This window comes from Portunus trituberculatus, chromosome 6 (assembly GCF_017591435.1).
Source record: "Portunus trituberculatus isolate SZX2019 chromosome 6, ASM1759143v1, whole genome shotgun sequence".
In the NCBI taxonomy this organism is placed as follows: Eukaryota; Metazoa; Arthropoda; class Malacostraca; order Decapoda; family Portunidae; genus Portunus; species Portunus trituberculatus.
Window position 1 is genome coordinate 3,641,389 of NC_059260.1, and position 18,337 is coordinate 3,659,725.

Below are 18,337 nucleotides of genomic sequence, written 5' to 3' on the forward strand. Positions count from 1 at the left end.
ACACACACACACACACACACACACACACACACACACACACCAAACTCATTACATACCGATACCAGCACCGTGACTCAAGAGAGAGAGAGAGAGAGAGAGATCAATACCCAAACAGTTGTAGTACATGGAAGTTCTTTAGCAAGTGAAGGAGAGTGAGAAATGAGCTCTCCCACACAAACACTCTCTCTCCCTCTCCCTCTCCCTCTCTCTTTCCTTTATCAGTCAGACGCGGCGCGAAGAGAGAGAGAGAGAGAGAGAGAGAGAGAGAGAGAGAGAGAGAGAGAGAGAGAGAGAGAGAGAGAGAGAGAGAGAGACTATCTTTCTTTTATTAGTGTGCATTTATTTAATTGGTTCGTTCTGTCTCGAATGATTCTTTGATTCGCTTTGTGTTGCCTTTCGAAGCTTCGTTATAGACAGAGTTTGAACCCTTTCATAACGACGTACAAATTAGAATCATTATCATCATCATTATCGTTGCTACAAGTCGGTATTACACACACACACACACACACACACACACACACACACACACACTGAACAGAAGAACAAGAAGAACAGAAGAAGAGAAGGACAAGAAGGACAAGAACAAAGTCAACAAAGCAAAAATAAAGAAATAAGAAGAGATGAACAACCCAAACAAGAAAAGAAGAATGAAAAATAAAGAAACGTCACGATTTTTTTGTATATTTTTTAATCGAAAGAACAAAAAAAAGTGAGAAAAATTTACGTCACACTGAATTAAACATAGAACAAAGAAAGGTAGGAATCCATGCAAGTGTGTGTGTGTGTGTGTGTGTGTGTGTGTGTGTGTGTGTGTGTGTGTGTGTACCTATGCCTAGTTTAACGTGAAGTAGCAAGGTCTATATTCATTCTCCCCTCTCTCTCTCTCTCTCTCTCTCTCTCTCTCTCTCTCTCTCTCTCTCTCTCTCTCTCTCTCCGGTTTCTCTCGCACTGGGATGAACTGACCTTACACTTTCCAGTAACCGAATTTACCCGGCCTTCAAATGATCGGAGAGGTTGCTGGGTAGGATGGGGGACTAGGCGGCTGTGAAAGGGGGTGGGTGTATAGCTGGAGGGTTGGGGAGGGAGGGATGGAGTTGTGTATTTAAAGATTTTTTCGTCTTTGTTCGTTTTGATTTAATTTTTATGTATATGTGAGTGTATTTGGCTCTTTTCTTCTTTTTTCCCGTTTTTTAACAGGTGTGACCCCCATATCGCATTGCCTGTTGGGGAAAGGAAGCCGTGGAGGTTATAAATTAATTGGTCATGGGCTTGTTCGGGTCTTCATTGTTTGTTGTTGTGGTGAAAATGATCGTAATAATGAGTAATGGTAGTAAGTGATGGAAAAATGATTGGTACATTTATTTTTCTTGTTTTCTCTTTTTTTTTTTTTTTTTTTTTTTTTAATAAGTTAAGGTTTCTCTCTCTCTCTCTCTCTCTCTCTCTCTCTCTCTCTCTCTCTCTCTCTCTCTCTCTCTCTCTCTCTCTCTCTCTCTCTCTCTCTCTCTCTCTCTCTCTCTCTCACACCAGCCAACAATCTGAACAAACCCTTAACAATAATAAACACAACATTCGCAGTGACATTTAAAGCAAAAATATTCCCTTTACTTCCTGAACAAATTATATAACACAAAAAAGAACTCTTACTCGATCACTAAATACCACGCTGGTTTTTGTCTTTTTTATTTTATTTTATTTTTCGATCCGTACATGGCGCTGTGGTGGCATTTGACCGTGCCGAACACTGGACAAGCGGCGGAGGCAGTGCACGTGGCGAACAGTTGATATTAATGCACGGGGGACTGAATTCATCGCAGTGACATTTGTAGGTCATGAACATTGCAGGGAGGCAAGGACCGGACCAGCATTCAACACTCAGGAATGATTCAACGTCTTGCGCTTCAAACATTCATGGAGACGTAGAGTTAGCGAAAAGTGAGAGTTTGGTGACTTGTAGTGTTGAATTTAGCGTCTTAGCTCTTCTCTCTCTCTCTCTCTCTCTCTCTCTCTCTCTCTCTCTCTCTCTCTCTCTCTCTCTCTCTCTGTGACGTGATGAAGACTAGGAATACAACAATAATAATAGTATTGATAGTAATTCATGGTGTGTTTGCCAAGGAAGCTGCTGATATACATACAGATTTCTTTTACATGTAGATAGAAGGCGACTAAACAGCAGTGGGAAAATGAAAAGGTCTACTGAGGTGCTACGTAAAAGAGATGACTAGAGAATGATGGAAAATTTAACCCTTTCAATACTGAGGCTCATCTTTCCCTTGATTTCTAGGTATAGACGATTTTATTAGCAACGGTCTATGGAGGTCAGAAGAATAATGGCCAGTCTTTACTATTTTAATCTCCCACCCCACATAAATTACTGAATCTGTATATAATCACCAACCAACCAGAATGAATATGGAAAGGAGGGTTTGGGAGTGATTAGACCATTTTATTGACATTAGTAAGTAGAAACAATATGGAAACACGTCATGATACTGAAGGGATTAAAAGCGTCTTGAGATGTTCTTAAAGAGAATCACTGTACCGTGTCCATGTGGCTTATTTTGTCTTATATTCTACAGTTACCCTTCCCCTTGCCTCCTTGACTCTCCCCGCGTCTCCATTACCGTGTCTTGATACTTGTACTTACTGGATTAACACAGGACTAAGGTATATCTGGTCCGTCGCGCTTGTGAACATTCTCTTTACGTCTCTCCTTTGCCCTGCCTTGCCACTTAGTCATTCCAGGCAAGAGAAGGGCAAAGCAAGGGGATAAGTGACCATTATAGTCTCTCTCTTGCCTTCTCTTTGCCTCGCTTTTTACTACCATTGACCTTTACTATTACTATTTTATTTTTTTTTTGCCTATCTCTAGTTTTCTTTGGCGTGTATTCTCAAACACTTCTATTCTTCACCTCCACTTTCAGAAGCTCTTATTTATATTTACACGAGTTTTTTTAAGGTGTTTTTATGGTTCTAGAGGCAGAGTGGCAAGATTTCTACATTGTGAATTGGAGAAACACTCTTATAAACCACGCTAATTATCTCTGTGGCCTTGGAAAACAGTCTTGGTGAGAGAGAAGAGTGTTTTTAATGAAGTTTTTATGGTTCTAGAGGCAGATGAGTAAGATTTCTTCATTAACTGGAGAAACACACTTGAAAACCCCGCTAATTATCTCTGTGGCCTTGGAAAATAGTCGTGGTGAAAGACCTTGTACTATTATTATTATTATTGCTCTTGCCTTGTTCTCTTTGTCACGCCTCTTACGACAACTTAGTGTGTACTATTTTCACTTCGAAGCTTGTATTATCTTTTTTCAGTATTATTTTTAAGTACAAGGGTAGACTTAAATGGCCCTTGTGCTAGTATATCTCTTACTACTACTACTACTACTACTACTACCGCTACTAACTACTCACTCCTACTACCACTTATTGAATTATTCTCAGCCATAGAGGAGGAGAAAGAAAGGGTTTAAGTGGCTGTTGTTCCAGTTTATCCTTTTACCTACAGTAGATTCTCGTCACCTCGTCTCTTACTGCCACTTACATTTTTGCTTCCGTCACTTAGAATCTTGTATTATTTTTAGAGGTGAAGGGCAGACTAGACTAAGTGGCCACAATATCAGATCTCTTAGCCCCTTCAGTACTGGGACACATTTTTACCTTGAGATTTGTGCACGATTAGACGATTTTATTGACATCAGGAAGGGTCTATGGAGGTCAGAAAGATTAATGGCCAAAGTCTTCACTATTTTAATCCCCCACATAAGTTTCTGGAGCTGTATAAAACCACCAGATAGTAAGCAGAATTAATATGGAAACGCGTCATGGTACTGAAGGGGTTAACGTGTCCTCTTATGTCTCTTATTTCTTACCAAACTTACTTTTTATCATTATTTGTATTTTTAGTAGTAGTATTCGCTCTCTTGTCTCTTTTTTGCCTTGCCTTTTTTTCTGCTCTACTACCAAATGAAAGCTTACACGGTTTCAGTCTCGCAGTAGAAGAGAGGGACTGAAATGCTGACTCTACTGTTAAATCTCACTTTTTATTTGTCTCTTTTACTTTTCACCACCAGTTGATTTGCTTCCTTCCGCTGCTCAGACATTATTTTTTTCCTCATCACCGAGCGAAGTAAGATTAACCGTTCCCTGCATTACAAAACATGACAGAATTAATACATGAAGCGTTATAAGCATCTACAAAAAAAAAAAAAGAGGATTAAATAGAAAAGATATTGCAATTTCTATTCAGTGTAAAGATTCAAGGCGGTAGAAGAAGATAGATCAAGAGTGATTAGTAATTAAAGATGGATGTATCGAATAACAGGCCACGCAGTTGATAATGAAATCGTTATAAGCATCTTTTTTATGCAAGAAAGGACTGGTCAGGGCAACAAAAAAAAAAAAAAGCCCATTCAGTCGATGATATCCTTATAGAGTCGATAGAATTAGCCAAAGGATGAGGGACAACTGTCTTGAAACCTCCCTCTTAAATGAAGTCAAGGCTCTCTCTACAAGAAAAAAAAATATATATTACAATTCTGATATCAAGGTGGCTGTAGAACAAAGAGTGATTAGTAATTAGAGAAGGATGTGGCTAATAGCATGCCACAAAATTGTTACATGATAAAATTATAAGCATTTACAAAAAAAAAAAAAGATATTACAATTCTCTCATATCAAAATGGCTTTAGAACAAAATAATAATAAATAATTGATACATGATAAAGTTACAAGCATTTACAAGAAAATAAAAATGAAAAAAAAAACAGATATTGCAATTTCATCATATCAAAGTGGCTTTAGAACAAGATGACTCGAGGCGTTAGTAATTAAATGATGCAACCAAATAACAGACCAAGTGTTGTTAAAGGGAAAAAAGGGATTAAAGTCACCACCATGTTAGCAGATCCTCCCTTTGCTCGTCTCCTTCACCCTTTACGAGCCTGCCAGCGCACCCTAAATGTTCCACTGTCATGCATATTTTACGCCACGGCGCTTTTAATATCAAAACTGGACAGGAATTGAAAAATATACGTGTGGAACTGTCGTGGTGGTGGTGGTGGTGGTGGTGCGTCTCTCTCTCTCTCTCTCTCTCTCTCTCTCTCTCTCTCTCTCTCTCTCTCTCTCTCTCTCTCTCTCTCTCTCTCTCAGCTACATTTTAATTAAAAGCTTCTAGTTGAAGTGACATATGTTTTGAAGAGTGTTTTTGTGGTTGTAGTGACAGATTAACACCATTTCTACATGATTAAACAGAGACACCCTCTTGAGAACCTGGCTAATCATCTCCGCGACGTTTAGAAATAGTCGAGAGAGAGAGAGAGAGAGAGAGAGAGACCTGTATTTTATAGAAACGCTTTGTTCTCTCTCTCTCTCTCTCTCTCTCTCTCTCTCTCTCCACTTACCTCCACTTTCCTCCACCATTTCCACCCGCACTTTCGCTTTAACATGGAGCTTCGAACGAAAACGACGAAGTATTATTTGCGAGGACGAAAACGGGATCCAGGCATCGGGCGCAAGATGGCGGCGATTTTTGGAGTAACACTTATTAATTGTGGGAATGTTGGGACCTGTTTGCCAAAGACTCGACTGGGACGGCGGCGTGCGAATCGACTCAGGGCAAAATGGGACTGTGAAAATAAGACGTACGAACGAACATACATGCTGGTGGTAGTGTGCTTGGTGGAAAGGGGAAGGAAGAGGAGGGAGGGGATGGTGTAGGGGAGGAGAAGGTAGTCTCTTTGATGTCACCGTTTCACTTCGTTTTGTCCAACTTGAGCACTTCATAATATTTTTTTCACAGGTCGTGCTTCGTTGGGTTGAGTTGAATCGTAACTTCTTTCTTGCATTTCTTTCGCTTTTCTCTTTTTTTTCTATCTTCCATTCTGAGCTTTACTAGTACTTACATCTTTTTGTGTGTGTATTTTGGTCGTGTTTTGGCCCCTTCAGTACTGGGACACATTTTTTACCTTGTTTTGTGTACGATTAAACCATTTTATTGACATTACCAAGGGTCTATGGAGGTTAGAAGATTAATGGCCACAGTCTTCACTATTCTAATCCCCCACATGTGTTTCTGAAGCTGTATAAAATCACCAAATAATAAGTAGAATGAATATGGAAATGCGTCATGGTACTGGGACACATTTTTTACCTTTTGTGTATGATTAGACTATTTTATTGACATTACCAAGGGTCTATGGAAGCTAAAATATTAATGGCCACAGTCTTCACTATTCTAATCCTCCACATATGTTTCTGAAGCTGTACAAAATCACCGAATAGTCACCAGAATGAATATGGAAACGCGTCATGGTACTGAAAAATTTAAGTGGAATTTCAGGTTATCAATCTTATTTATTTAGTAACGTTCTTTTTTCTATTTCTCGAGGAAGTAATATCTACCTGGTACCTGTCACCTGTGCGGCACGTGACAGGTAACTCTGTAACTCACTAAACTTGCAAATTAACTTGTTGAATCCTGAAGCAAGGGACGCGAGCCACCGCTGTCCAGGGCTGAGCGGCCAAGCACATTAGGAATTAGCCAGCCATCCAACCAGTCATTCACTCAGACAGGCAGGCAGGCAGGCAGGCAGGCAGACAGGCGGTTATCCCTTCAGTCATTTAGGTATTCAGTCATCCTTTCGCTCAATCAGTCAGGTATTCAGTCATCCTTTCGCTCAATCAGTCAGGTATTCCAGTCATCCTTCCGCTCAATCAGTCAGGTATTTAGTCATCCTTTCAGTCATTTAAGTAGCCAGTCATCCTTTCCCCCAGTTAGTCATCCTTTCAGTCAGTCAGGTAGTCAGTCATCCTTTCAGTCAGTCAGTTATCCATCCTTCCAGTCAGGTAATTAGTTCGTCAATCAATCAGTCAGTCAATCAGCCACCTGCCCTCCACACACACACACACACACACACACACACTCGTAAGAGAAAGAATATATACTTCACTTTTTTAATAGACGTAGCTGAGAAGTACACACACACACACACACACACACACACACACACATACTCATATATATATATATATATATACACACACACACATATATATATATATATATAGTATAATATACATTATATATATATATATATATATATATATATATATATTACACATACATACACACACACACACACACACACACACACACACACACACACACACACACACACACACACACACACACGTCCTTAACCCTTTCAATACTGGGAAACATTTTTACCCTGAGATTTGTGTACGATTAGACCATTTTCTTGACATTAGGAAGGGTCTATGGAGGTCAGAAGATTAATGGCCACAGTCTTCACTATTTTAATCCCTACATAAGTTTCTGAAGCTGTAGGAAATCACCAAATAGTAAGTAGAATGAAATTAGAAACGCGTCATGGTACTGAAGAGCAACACAACAACACAAGACACACACAAAAACACAACCACTACAAACACACACCAATTAAAAGCCCCCTTTGAAATTAAGACTATACCAAAAGATAATAAAAAAAAAAGGAATATATACTACACTTATGAATGAACACGTAGCTAGAACAGTACTACACACACACAAACACACACAACTCAACACAGTAACACAACCACTACAAACACACACCCAATAAAAACCTCTTTGAAATTAACACAACCAAAGACTCATAACTTGAGAATACCTGAGTAGTAATTTGACTGTGTACCTTCTAAGTTTGTACAGGTAATAACCAATGAGGCTGCAGGTAAAAATGTACAGGAATATACAGGTACATAATCACTTCAGTCTAGGAAGAAAATCCACTGAAATGACGTGCCTTGAAACAGAGGAGGAGTGTATAGAGATTGTAGAAATGAAAGATAACAAGATAATTCATTGAGACGTGCCTTTTAATAGAGAAGCAGTGTATAGACAGTGGAAAAGAAAGAGAGGATAATCAACTGAAATATGACTTGCAGGTAAAAGTATACAGGAAGAAGTCATTTGAATCAACAGGTGTGGATCACTACCAAAGATTCCTAACACGTACTAATTCTAACTCTCTTTCTCTTTCAGTAATCGGGTCGGAGGAGATATACTACGAGGACTATGTGTACAGTGAAATAGGTGATGAGGTGAGCAGTGACGATGAAGAGTACCTGGTTACTCACCTTAAGCCCTCCTTCACCTCCAAGGGCCAGGTGTTCTCTGTAGAAGTTGGAGGGGAGATCACCTTCCCATGCCAAGTGGAGAATCAAGGTAAGGTGGTGGTGGTGGTGGTGGTGGTGGTTTTGATTAATTTTTGGGTGTTATTTATTAATCTATTTATTTATTTATTTATTTATTTATTGTGTGTTTTTGGTTAGTTCATTGTTATTTTACTACTACTGTCTCTATACTACTACTACTACTACTACTACTACTACTACTACTACTACTACTACTACTGTTTTAAATGTGTAAGTTTGTCTATCTAGGGTCTTGCTTTATGTGTGTGTGTGTGTGTGTGTGTGTGTGTGTGTGTGTGTGTGTGTGTGTGTGTGTGTGTGTGTGTGTGTTTTCATCTGTATATCTTGCATAGGACCGTGTTTTGTATGTTTCTCTCTCTCTCTCTCTCTCTCTCTCTCTCTCTCTCTCTCTCTCTCTCTCTCTCTCTCTCTCTCTCTCTCTCTCTCTCTCTCTCTCTCTCTCTCTCTCTCTCTCTGTTGATTAGGAAAAATACTGTAATCGTGACGTGTTTTTTTTTTTTCTTGCCTTCTCGTCAGTTCTCTTTATAGTAATTGCAAAACTTTCTGGTCTCTCAAAGGAAGATTAAAAGTCACTCTTAATATTTTTCACTCAGGAAAATCAAGAATAATTACTTAGGATCTATTCTTTTTTTTTTTTTTTTTTCCTCTTAAGGTGATGATAAGGAATTGAAGTCTAACATGAAGAGGATTTTTAGTGGTAATCGTCTTTATTTTTTCGTGTTTCCCTTTTTTGTCATGTTTTCTCTTCCATTTTTTTTTTTTTCCTTTTTGATTCGTTCTCTTTGTCTCGCATTCATTCCTGTTTTATTTATTAATTTTTTTATGTAATCGTCTTTCTTTTTTTTCCGTGTCACCTTTTTTTCTTTTGCATTTGTTTTGATTTATTATTTTTATCTTTATTTCGTCACCTCTTTGCCTCAATTTGTTTTAATCTTTGCCATTTGTTTTTTTTTTGTCTTTTTCTTTTTAATGTATCACCTCTTTCCGTGTCGCATTCATTCCTGTTTTATTTTTTTACTTTTTTTTATAGTTTTATCTTCATTTCGACTTTTTTCTCTTCTCATCTTCATTTTATCAACATTTGCCTCGTGGTTTATCATTGTTTCTACTTCACTTTCATTTATTTGTGTCGTATTTTCTTTTTCATGCATTTACCTTTCGTTCATCATCTAAGTTGCTTTTTTGTTTCTGCTTGTCACCTTCTACATCTCTCTTCTTCATTTTATTACTCTTTCATTCTTACTTTAATTTCCACCTGTTCCACTTTAAATTCTTCCACTCTCCATCTTTTGTTTACTCTCATCTCATTATATTTATTCTATCATCCTTATTATAACTTTAGAGTCTCATTTTTCTTTCAATATCCTTCCTTTAGTCTTTATCCACTTGTACATTATCTCTTTTATCATTCTCCAGTGCTAGAAATTATAAAAAAAAAAAAAAAAGGTTTGAATTTGAGATGAAAGATTGAAAAGTTATCTTATCACTAACCTTTTTATTTTCCTGAACTATAACTCAGCATTCCCTTGGCACATCCTTCCTTTGGTCTTTATCCACCAGAACATTATCACTTTTATCCTTCTCCTGTGCTAGAAGTTACAAAATATATTCTTTACTTAATCTCTTCTTTTTTGTATGTACTTAAAAAAAAGGCTTGCATTTTTTTTTTTTATTATTATTTATACCATGTTCTCATTTGTTCGTATTCTCAAATGCTTCTGTGCTTCACCTCCACTATTTCAAAAGGCTTTATCTAAATTTACACGAGTTTTTTTTTTTTTTTTTTTTTTCAAGGTGTTACGATTCTAGAGGCAGAGTGTAGGTTGGGCTTCCTAGCGGTTTCCTGGCGGGTGGGTTTTTGAGATAGGAGGTACCACAAAAAGTACCCCCTTTAGCCCAGAAATTCCCGTGAAAAGCCCACATGGTAAAAAAAAAAAAAACATTACATTATTAACTGTAGAAACACTCTTGAAAATCCTGTTAATAATCGTGGTGAGAAAGCAAAGCGTTTCTGAATACGGACCTTAGTGTTGTGAATGGTTCATTTTAAGCCCTTCAGTACCATGACGCGTTTTCCTATTCATTCTGTTGTACCATTTAGTGACAACTTTAGAAACTCTTGTAAGAATAAAAATAGTGAAGACTGTGACCATTAATCTTCTGACCTTCATAGATCAATCCTAATGTCAATAAAATCGCCTAATTATACCCAAACTTCAAGGTAGAATTGCGTTCCTGTACTGAAGGGGTTAAAGTGAAAGGGTTATCTCACCTGTTTCACTCCGTTTTCTTCCCTCAGGTGATCAGGTGCTCATGTTCAAGTATTTTGATCCCAATGGAGAGCACCTACTTCTCTTTGTTGGCGATCAAGCGGTGAGTAAATCCTTGTGTTTGTGAATGTAGAGTCAGAAGTCTTGGTCTATATTCTCCTTCGCCCTGTCCAGCATTAGTTATTTATTTGTCTATTTATTTATTTTTGCCTTATTTACTTTACATTGTTTAACGTTGAAATGCGAATCCTCTAAAGAAAATGTGAGTATGTGAGAGAGAGAGAGAGAGAGAGAGAGAGAGAGAGAGAGAGAGAGAGAGAGAGAGGGGTGGGAGTGGTGTATTTTCTGAGGTGTTTTGATGCTCCTCTTTGGAAACCGTTCACGTCGCAGGCTGGAGGAAACACAGAAGCAGAAGTAGAGTGTGGGAGTTTACTTTCTTTTATCTGTGTTCCCTTCAGTGGCCTCCATTATATACTTCACACTACATCACTCCTGCCTCCCTCACTCTCGTCACTAACCTTAACGTTGACCTAACCTAAATTAATCTTAACCTTACTGTACCTTATATACCGTACCTTTCCACACTGTACCTTATCTTACCTAACCTAACCTTACCTAACCTCATCTCACCATACCATACCATACCATACTTACAATACCTTACCTTACCTCAACTCAACTCACCTCACCTCACCACACCTTACCTAAACTAACACTGAAGCTCTCTCTCCCACAGCTAAGACCAAAGATAAAGATGGTGAAAGAGGGCAACTCCTTCACCCTGAGTAACGTGAGGAGGAATCACGCTGGGAACTACGTGTGCAGAATTGAGACCTCACCTGCCATTGAAGTGAACCACACCTTAAACGTGGAGTACCAGGCTAAGGTGAGGACAGGTGGAGGCTTAATTAGGTGAAGGTAAAAGGTGACTGAGAGAACAAGTGTGGTGAATGAGAGCCTTGTGTATGGAAGATGAGAGGAGAGGGAGAGGGTAAAAGGAGGTAAAGGAAGGAAGGAAGAGAGAGGGAAACTGGAGGAGGGAGAGATTGTAAGGTGATTGAGATTTGCTTTAAGATGAGAGAAGTGTGATGAATGAGAGTTTGTGTATGGAAGATGAGAGGAGAGGGAGAGGGTAAAGGAGGTAAAAGAAGGAATAGAGAGGGAAACTGGAGGAGGAGGAGGGAGAGTTTATAAAAAAAAGTGTGGTTTGTATATGGAAAAAGAGAGGATGGGGTGGATTAGATAGTAGGAAAAGAGGAAGTGAAGGAGGAGGAGGAGGAGGCAAGGGAGGAGGAGGAGGAGGACGGGGGGAGATACTTTGGAAGATGAAGGTGTGGGTTGAGTGATGAAAGGCGGAGGAATGAAGGTAAAGAAGCATCGTTGGATATCTGAAAGAAAAAGCCAAGAAGCGAAGGAGGAGGAGGAGGAGGAAGAAGAAGAAGAAGAAGAAGAAGAAGAAGAAGAAGAAGAAGAAGAAGAAGAAGAAGAAGAAGAAGAAGAAGAAGAAGAAGAAGAAGAAGAAGAAGAAGAAGAAGAAGAAGAAGAAGAAGAAGAAGAAGAAGAAGAAGAAGAAGAAGAAGAAGAAGAAGAAGAAGAAGAAGAAGAGGAGGAGAAGGAAAAAACGCACCAGAATGAATAAAAACAGCAGCAGATTTTTTGGCTCTTACAAGTGATAAAGTACAATGATTGAGAAGATAATAAAGATAAGGAGGAAGAGGAAGAGGAAGAGAAAGAGGAAGAAGAGGAGGAGGAGAAGGAAGAGGAAAGGAAAGTAAAATTGTATAGTTATCTTAATTTTCCACTTCTCTGATTAATTTCCTCGTGTGTGTGTGTGTGTGTGTGTGTGTGTGTGTGTGTGTGTGTGTGTGTGTGTGTGTGTGTGTGTGTGTGTGTGTGTGTGTGTGTTGGAGTGTATTTCTGTCTATCCAGGTGTTGAAAAGTTATTGATATGCATTTTTCAATAAGTGCAGAGAGAAATTGGTGTTTTGACAGGTGTTTGAGAGTTAACCCTTTCACTGATACACCTTATTGTTCCCAGGGTTATCTATAAATTTGTTGACCTTTATTTTGATGCTTTGTCTTCAATAGTTTCCTTAGCCTTGAAGAAAACGAAATTAATCAAGTACTCTCTCTCTCTCTCTCTCTCTCTCTCTCTCTCTCTCTCTCTCTCTCTCTCTCTCTCTCTCTCTCTCTCTCTCTCTCTCTCTCTCTCTCTCTCTCTCTCTCTCTCTCTCTCTCTCACACTTTTATTCTCCCTTCCTCTATTTGCCATCCACCACCACCACCACCACCACCACCACCACCACCACCACAGGTCAAACGCGTGAGTGAGGAGGTACAACACGTGGTTCAGGGAGAGAGTGTCACCTTGGAGTGCCGTGCCGATGGAAACCCGCCTGCCGCCATCAGCTGGAGCCGTCAGAAGGGCCACCTCCCCTCCGGCGCCCAGTCAGAAGAGGTGAGTAAAGAGGAACTGTTTTGCTATAGTAATAGTAATAGTAGTAGTAGTGGTAGTAGTAGTAGCAGTAGTATTTTTTTGTAGTGCATATGTTAGTGTTTTTTTTTTTTCTTGTGTTTCTTAGTTTGTTTACTTCACTTGTTTACGTTAGAGGTGGTTTTGGGCAAGACAGATGTATGTTAACCCCTTCAGTACTGGGACACATTTTTACCTTGAGATTTGTGTACGATTAGGCCATTTTATTGACATCAGGAACGGTCTATGGAGGTCAGAAGATTAATGGCCACAGTCTTCACTATTTTAATCCCCACATGAGTTTCTGAAGCTGTAAAAAATCACCAAATAGTAAGCAGAAATGAATATGAAAACGCGTCATGGTACTGAAGGGGTTAAAGGAAAAAAAATGTGCTAGGCTGTATACAAATGTCCCAAAAAACAAAAAAATTGGAGGTATGTGTCTTGAAAGAGTTTAAGTCATAGGAAAGAGAAAATACAGAAGCAGACAAGGAGTTCCAGAGTTTACCAGAGATAGGAGTGAGTGATTGAGAGTACTGGTTAACCCTTGCATGAGAGAGCTGGACAGAATAAATGTGAGTAAAGTAGAAAGTCTTGTACAAAGGATGAAGGCAAGGGAAGGAAGAGAAAGGAGAGGTGGGATAAAGGAGAAGAGGACGAAAGAGGAAGGATGAAAAGTTAGGGAAAGGGGAAATAAAAGCGAAAGGAGGAATAAAAGAAGAGATAGGGAGAGAGAGAGAGAGAGAGAGAGAGAGAGAGAGAGAGAGAGAGAGAGAGAGAGAGAGAGAGAGAGAACAGGAAAGGAAGACGATAGAGGAAATACAAGGAGAGGAGAAACATAAAAAGAGAAAGAGAAGATAGATGCAAGAGGAAGAGGAGTAAGAGGAAAGACAGAGAGCACGCGGATAGGAGAGAGTAAAGGAAAAGAAGATATTTTGAGGAAAGAAATATGAGGAAAAGTAGGAATAGAGTGAAGAGGGCGAGGAGAATGAGAGAGAGAGAGAGAGAGAGAGAGAGAGAGAGAGAGAGAGAGAGAGAGAGAGAGAGAGAGAGAGAGAGAGAGAGAGAGAGAGAGAAGAGAGAGAAAGAGAAGGAAAAGAATCATGAGGAAGAATGGATTAAGAGAGAGAGAGAGAGAGAGAGAGAGAGAGAGAGAGAGAGAGAGAGGAAGGAAGGAGAATGGGAGTAAGTTTACATCACCGAGACAAACGATCTTTTCACACAATTACAAGCAAACGAAGAGGAATATAAACTTGAAAAACTTTATACGAACGCCTCCAGGAACTTTGCTGCCGAACTTGGAGGAGGAGGAAGAGTGGAGAGATGGAGAGGCGGTGCTAAAAGTGGAGTAAAGCTGCTGGTGGTGGTAGAGGTGGTGGAGTGAGGGGGTGGAGAGGGGAGGTACTTGAATCGTCTTGAGTGGAGAAACAAGGTGGTGGTGATGGTGGTGGTGACTATTGGAATATTAATTGTACATGAGTGTTATAAATGGTGATGTAGAGAAATAATAGAAAAAAAATGCTTTCTGATTTATACAATATATTTTTTATGGACTCTAGCACAAAAATACCAAAATAATGTGTATAATGTATGTGGTTTAAACTTAGAAACGTGAAATTAAAGTAAATAGTCAAAAAAAGAGATTAACTTCGTCTAAGCTAGTACAAATAAGATCGTATATATGTGGATGACTCTTAAGAAATGTACAATGAAAGTAAACACCATTGAAAAATATATATTAGAAAATAGCTTACCTGCTTCTCTGCTAATACAAAAAAGTCTTAGAAATATGAATGACTGGTAAGAAATGTTGAATGAAAGTGAACATCTCATGGAAATTAAAAAGAGCTTAACTTCTAATAGTACATAAAAAGTCTTATATGTGGATTACTCTTAAGAAATATGGAATGAAAATAAATATCTCAAAAAAAGGAAAAAAAAGAGCTAATACAAAAAGTCTTAGAAACGTAGATGATTCTTAAGGAAAGTGGAATGAAGGTAAACATTTGAATAAAAAAGAAAAAAGCTTAACTTCTTCTCTACTAGTACAAAAAAAAGTCGTAGGAACATGGATGACTTAAGAAATATAGAAAAAAAAAGTGGCTTAGCTTCATACAAGAAAGTCTTATATGTGGATGACTCAAGAAATATGGAATGAAAATAAATATCTCAAGAAAAGAAAAGAACTTAACATCATCTCTGCTGCTACAAAAAAGTCTTGTATATGTTGATGAATCTTAATGAAAGCGAAATGAACGCAAACATCTCAAGAAAATCAAGAAAAGAACTTAATTTCATCACTACTAGTATAAAAAGTCTCCTGTAGATGACCTTTTTTTTTTTTTTATTTATACCATGTGGGCTTTTCACGGGAATTTCTGGGCTAAATGGGATACTTTTTGTGTTACCTCCCATCTCAAAGCCCACCCACTAGGAAACCATTGCCCCGAGTGAGGAAGCCCAACCTACACTCGGACCGTGGACAGGATTCGAACCCGTGCGCTTGGAGACCCCTCGGACCCCAAAGCACGCATGGTTCCACTGTACCACGGCGGCCTCTTAAGAATGTTGAGTGAAAGTAAAGCTCCACATCATTCCACAGGGCCTGAGTATCACCCTGGAGAATGTGGACCGCCATGTGGAGGGAACCTACATTTGCACAGCCTCCAATGGTCTGGGTCAACCTTCCTCTGCCAGCATGACCGTTATTGTGAAGTACCCGCCAGAAATCATCACAGAACAGGTAAGATTTTGTAAAGTAAGAGGGGAAAGCTGGCAAAGGGCAACAAAGACTTAAAAAAAGGCGCTCTTAGTTGCCAGTTCCCCTACAGGTCTAAGAGCGTTAGCCATAAGAAAGAGATGTCTTGAAATCTCCCTCTTAAATGAAGCCAAGGCATAGGAAGTTGGAAATATAAAAGCAGGCAGGAGTCAGTCAGTAAGTAGGTAGTTAGTGATTTAGTTAGTCAGTCAATTGTTCATTCAGTCAGTTAGTCAGTTAGTCATTAATTTATTCATTCATTAGATTAGTCAGTCAATCAGTTAGTCACTCATTCATTCATTCAGTGAGTGAGTGAGTGAGTGAGTCAGTCAATTAGACATTCATTCATTCAGTCAGTCAGTCAGTCAGTCAGTCAGTCAATCAATCAATCAGTCCATTCCTCACACCTGTACACACCTGAATTCATAAGTAAAGATGGAACAAAGATAACTCAAACATTTTTCTTAAGTTTCTCTCATTATGAACAGGTGTAGTGGTAGATTAGACAGGTGTGCTTCTTACCATCTCACATGTCAGCCCGCCACATCCCAAAACCTCCACACCTGTTGACTCATTTAGAATAACCAGGTAACTTTTTAGCTGTGTAGCGATTTTTCTTGCACCTGTTTAATTGGAGGGCAGGTAAGACATGTGGAAGACAGGTAACAGTTGTCTCATTCGTGCGTTTGTCTCACCTGTCACTACGATGGACAGTTAATTAGGTTATCTTAAATGAGTTGCTTTTAACACCTGTTGAAGGAAGGACAGGTAAGCAGAGAAAAATACAGGTAGATATCTCACTTGTTCAGCAATGAGAGTATTATGAATGAGAGAGAGAGAGAGAGAGAGAGAGAGAGAGAGAGAGAGAGAGAGAGAGAGAGTGTAGCGTTTTTTAGTATTGTCTTATATTTAATCAACACATTTCGTCTCTAAATTGAAGTTTTGTGATTAATCTTATTTCTTTAATCCTCAAACATACTAATCGTCCTTTATCTTTCCACTTTCTCTCCCTCTTTTTTTCCCTGGTTTTCCTCTTTTCCCTGATCTTTCCTCCCTTTTCCATATTCCTTCTTTTTTTTCATATTCCTTCTTTTTTCCATATTTCCTGCTCTTTTCTTTATTCCTTTCTCATTTCCCTAATTTTTCCTATTTTTTCCATATTCCTTCCTTTTTTTCCATGTTCCTTTCTATTTTTTTCCATATTTCTTCCTATTTTTCCATATTCCTTCCTCGTTTTCCATATTTCTTTCTCTTTTCCTTATTTCTTCCTCTTCCAATTTTTTCCTCTTTTTTTCCATATTCATTCCTATTTTCCACAATTTCCATAACATTCCCTCTTTCCCTAATCCTTTCCCTTCCTTCCTCAAATCCTCCTCCTTTCTCCTATTCTCCTTTCCCTCCTTAACCTTCCCTTATATCCTTATCCTCTATTCTAAATTTCTCCCCTTCATTCACCCCCTTCCTTTGCCCCTCCCCCTGCCTCCCCCACAGGCCATCTTACACACAGGGGAAGGTGATGAAGCTAAACTGGTCTGTATAGTGCACGGAAGACCAACGCCCAAAGTCACCTGGATGCGCGGCGGTCACTCAATTAACACTGACCGTCACCTGTCCACCCACGACGGCCTGCACCGCCACACCTTGACCGTGAAACAGGTGAAGGAGGAGGACTTCGGCAATTACACCTGCATCGCTGAAAGTAACTTGGGCCGCGTTAACAGCTCCCTTAGACTGACAGGTAAGAGGAGAGTGTGAGTGAGGTTAGGTAGTGTATGTGACTGAGAAGGTGAGTTGATGTAGGTGTGAGAGGGGAGACAGGTGTGATTGGATAGGTAGGTGTAATTGAGAAGGGATTTAATGCAGGTGTGAGGGGGAAGACAGGTGTGATTGGAGAGGTAAGGTAAGATGAATGTAATTGAAAGGGATTAAGTGCAGGTGTGAGTGAGGAGACAGGTGTGATTGGAGAGGTAAGGCAAGGTAGGTGTGAGTGAGACAGTGAGTTAAGAAAGGAGTAAATGAAGAGGAGAGATAAAACAGGTGTGAATGAAAAGATGAAATAAAGCAGGTGTGAATGAGATAGTAAGATTAAACAAGTGTGAATAAAAAGATAAGATAAAGACAAGTATAGATGAAAAATGAAAGATAAAACAAATATAAAAGAAAACGAGATAAAACTAGTAAAAATAAAAACGAAAGAGAAAAGAAAACGATATAGAACACGCAAATGAGATAAGATAAAAACACGTATAATCTAACGAAGAGGTGTGTGTGTGTGTGTGTGTGTGTGTGTGTGTGTGTGTGTGTGTGTGTGTGTGTGTGTGTGTGTGTGTGTGTGTGATTGCAGGGCTCCCACGCATGCCACGCCTCACCAGTAGTCCTGCCGGCGGGGAGAAGAGATCTTACACCCTCACGTGGGAGACGGAGAGCCACACACCAGTCATCATGTACAGACTGCAGTACAGGAAACGTAAGGTGAGTCTGTCCTCGCATGTACACTAATCAGACCTGTAAGGGGACTGGTATGTAAGTGGGCCTTTTTTTTTTTCCTTGGCCAACTTTTCCCTCATATAAAAAAAAGGAAAATATCTGTGAAAAGAGAAACGTAGAGGTAGATAG

The 18,337-nt window shown here is 39.2% G+C and overlaps 1 protein-coding gene and 1 long non-coding RNA gene across 4 annotated transcripts in view; both read left to right on the forward strand.

The window, feature by feature from the left end:
• The window catches only part of LOC123517340 (limbic system-associated membrane protein-like), a 198,942-nt gene that overhangs the window by 164,502 nt on the left and 16,103 nt on the right, over positions 1–18,337 (forward strand). For all 3 annotated transcript variants that reach the window (XM_045277363.1, XM_045277353.1, XM_045277343.1), the window contains 7 exons: positions 8,048–8,230; positions 10,520–10,593; positions 11,227–11,376; positions 12,805–12,948; positions 15,566–15,706; positions 17,213–17,459; positions 18,066–18,193. In XM_045277363.1, coding sequence (XP_045133298.1) covers positions 10,534–10,593; positions 11,227–11,376; positions 12,805–12,948; positions 15,566–15,706; positions 17,213–17,459; positions 18,066–18,193 — 870 coding nt within the window. In that variant the 5' untranslated portion in view covers positions 8,048–8,230; positions 10,520–10,533. The remainder of the gene's footprint in view (positions 1–8,047; positions 8,231–10,519; positions 10,594–11,226; positions 11,377–12,804; positions 12,949–15,565; positions 15,707–17,212; positions 17,460–18,065; positions 18,194–18,337) is intronic.
• On the forward strand, positions 17,492–17,905 carry LOC123517363. Its single transcript, XR_006678453.1, has 2 exons — positions 17,492–17,584; positions 17,657–17,905. It is a non-coding gene; the product is annotated as an uncharacterized LOC123517363 (long non-coding RNA).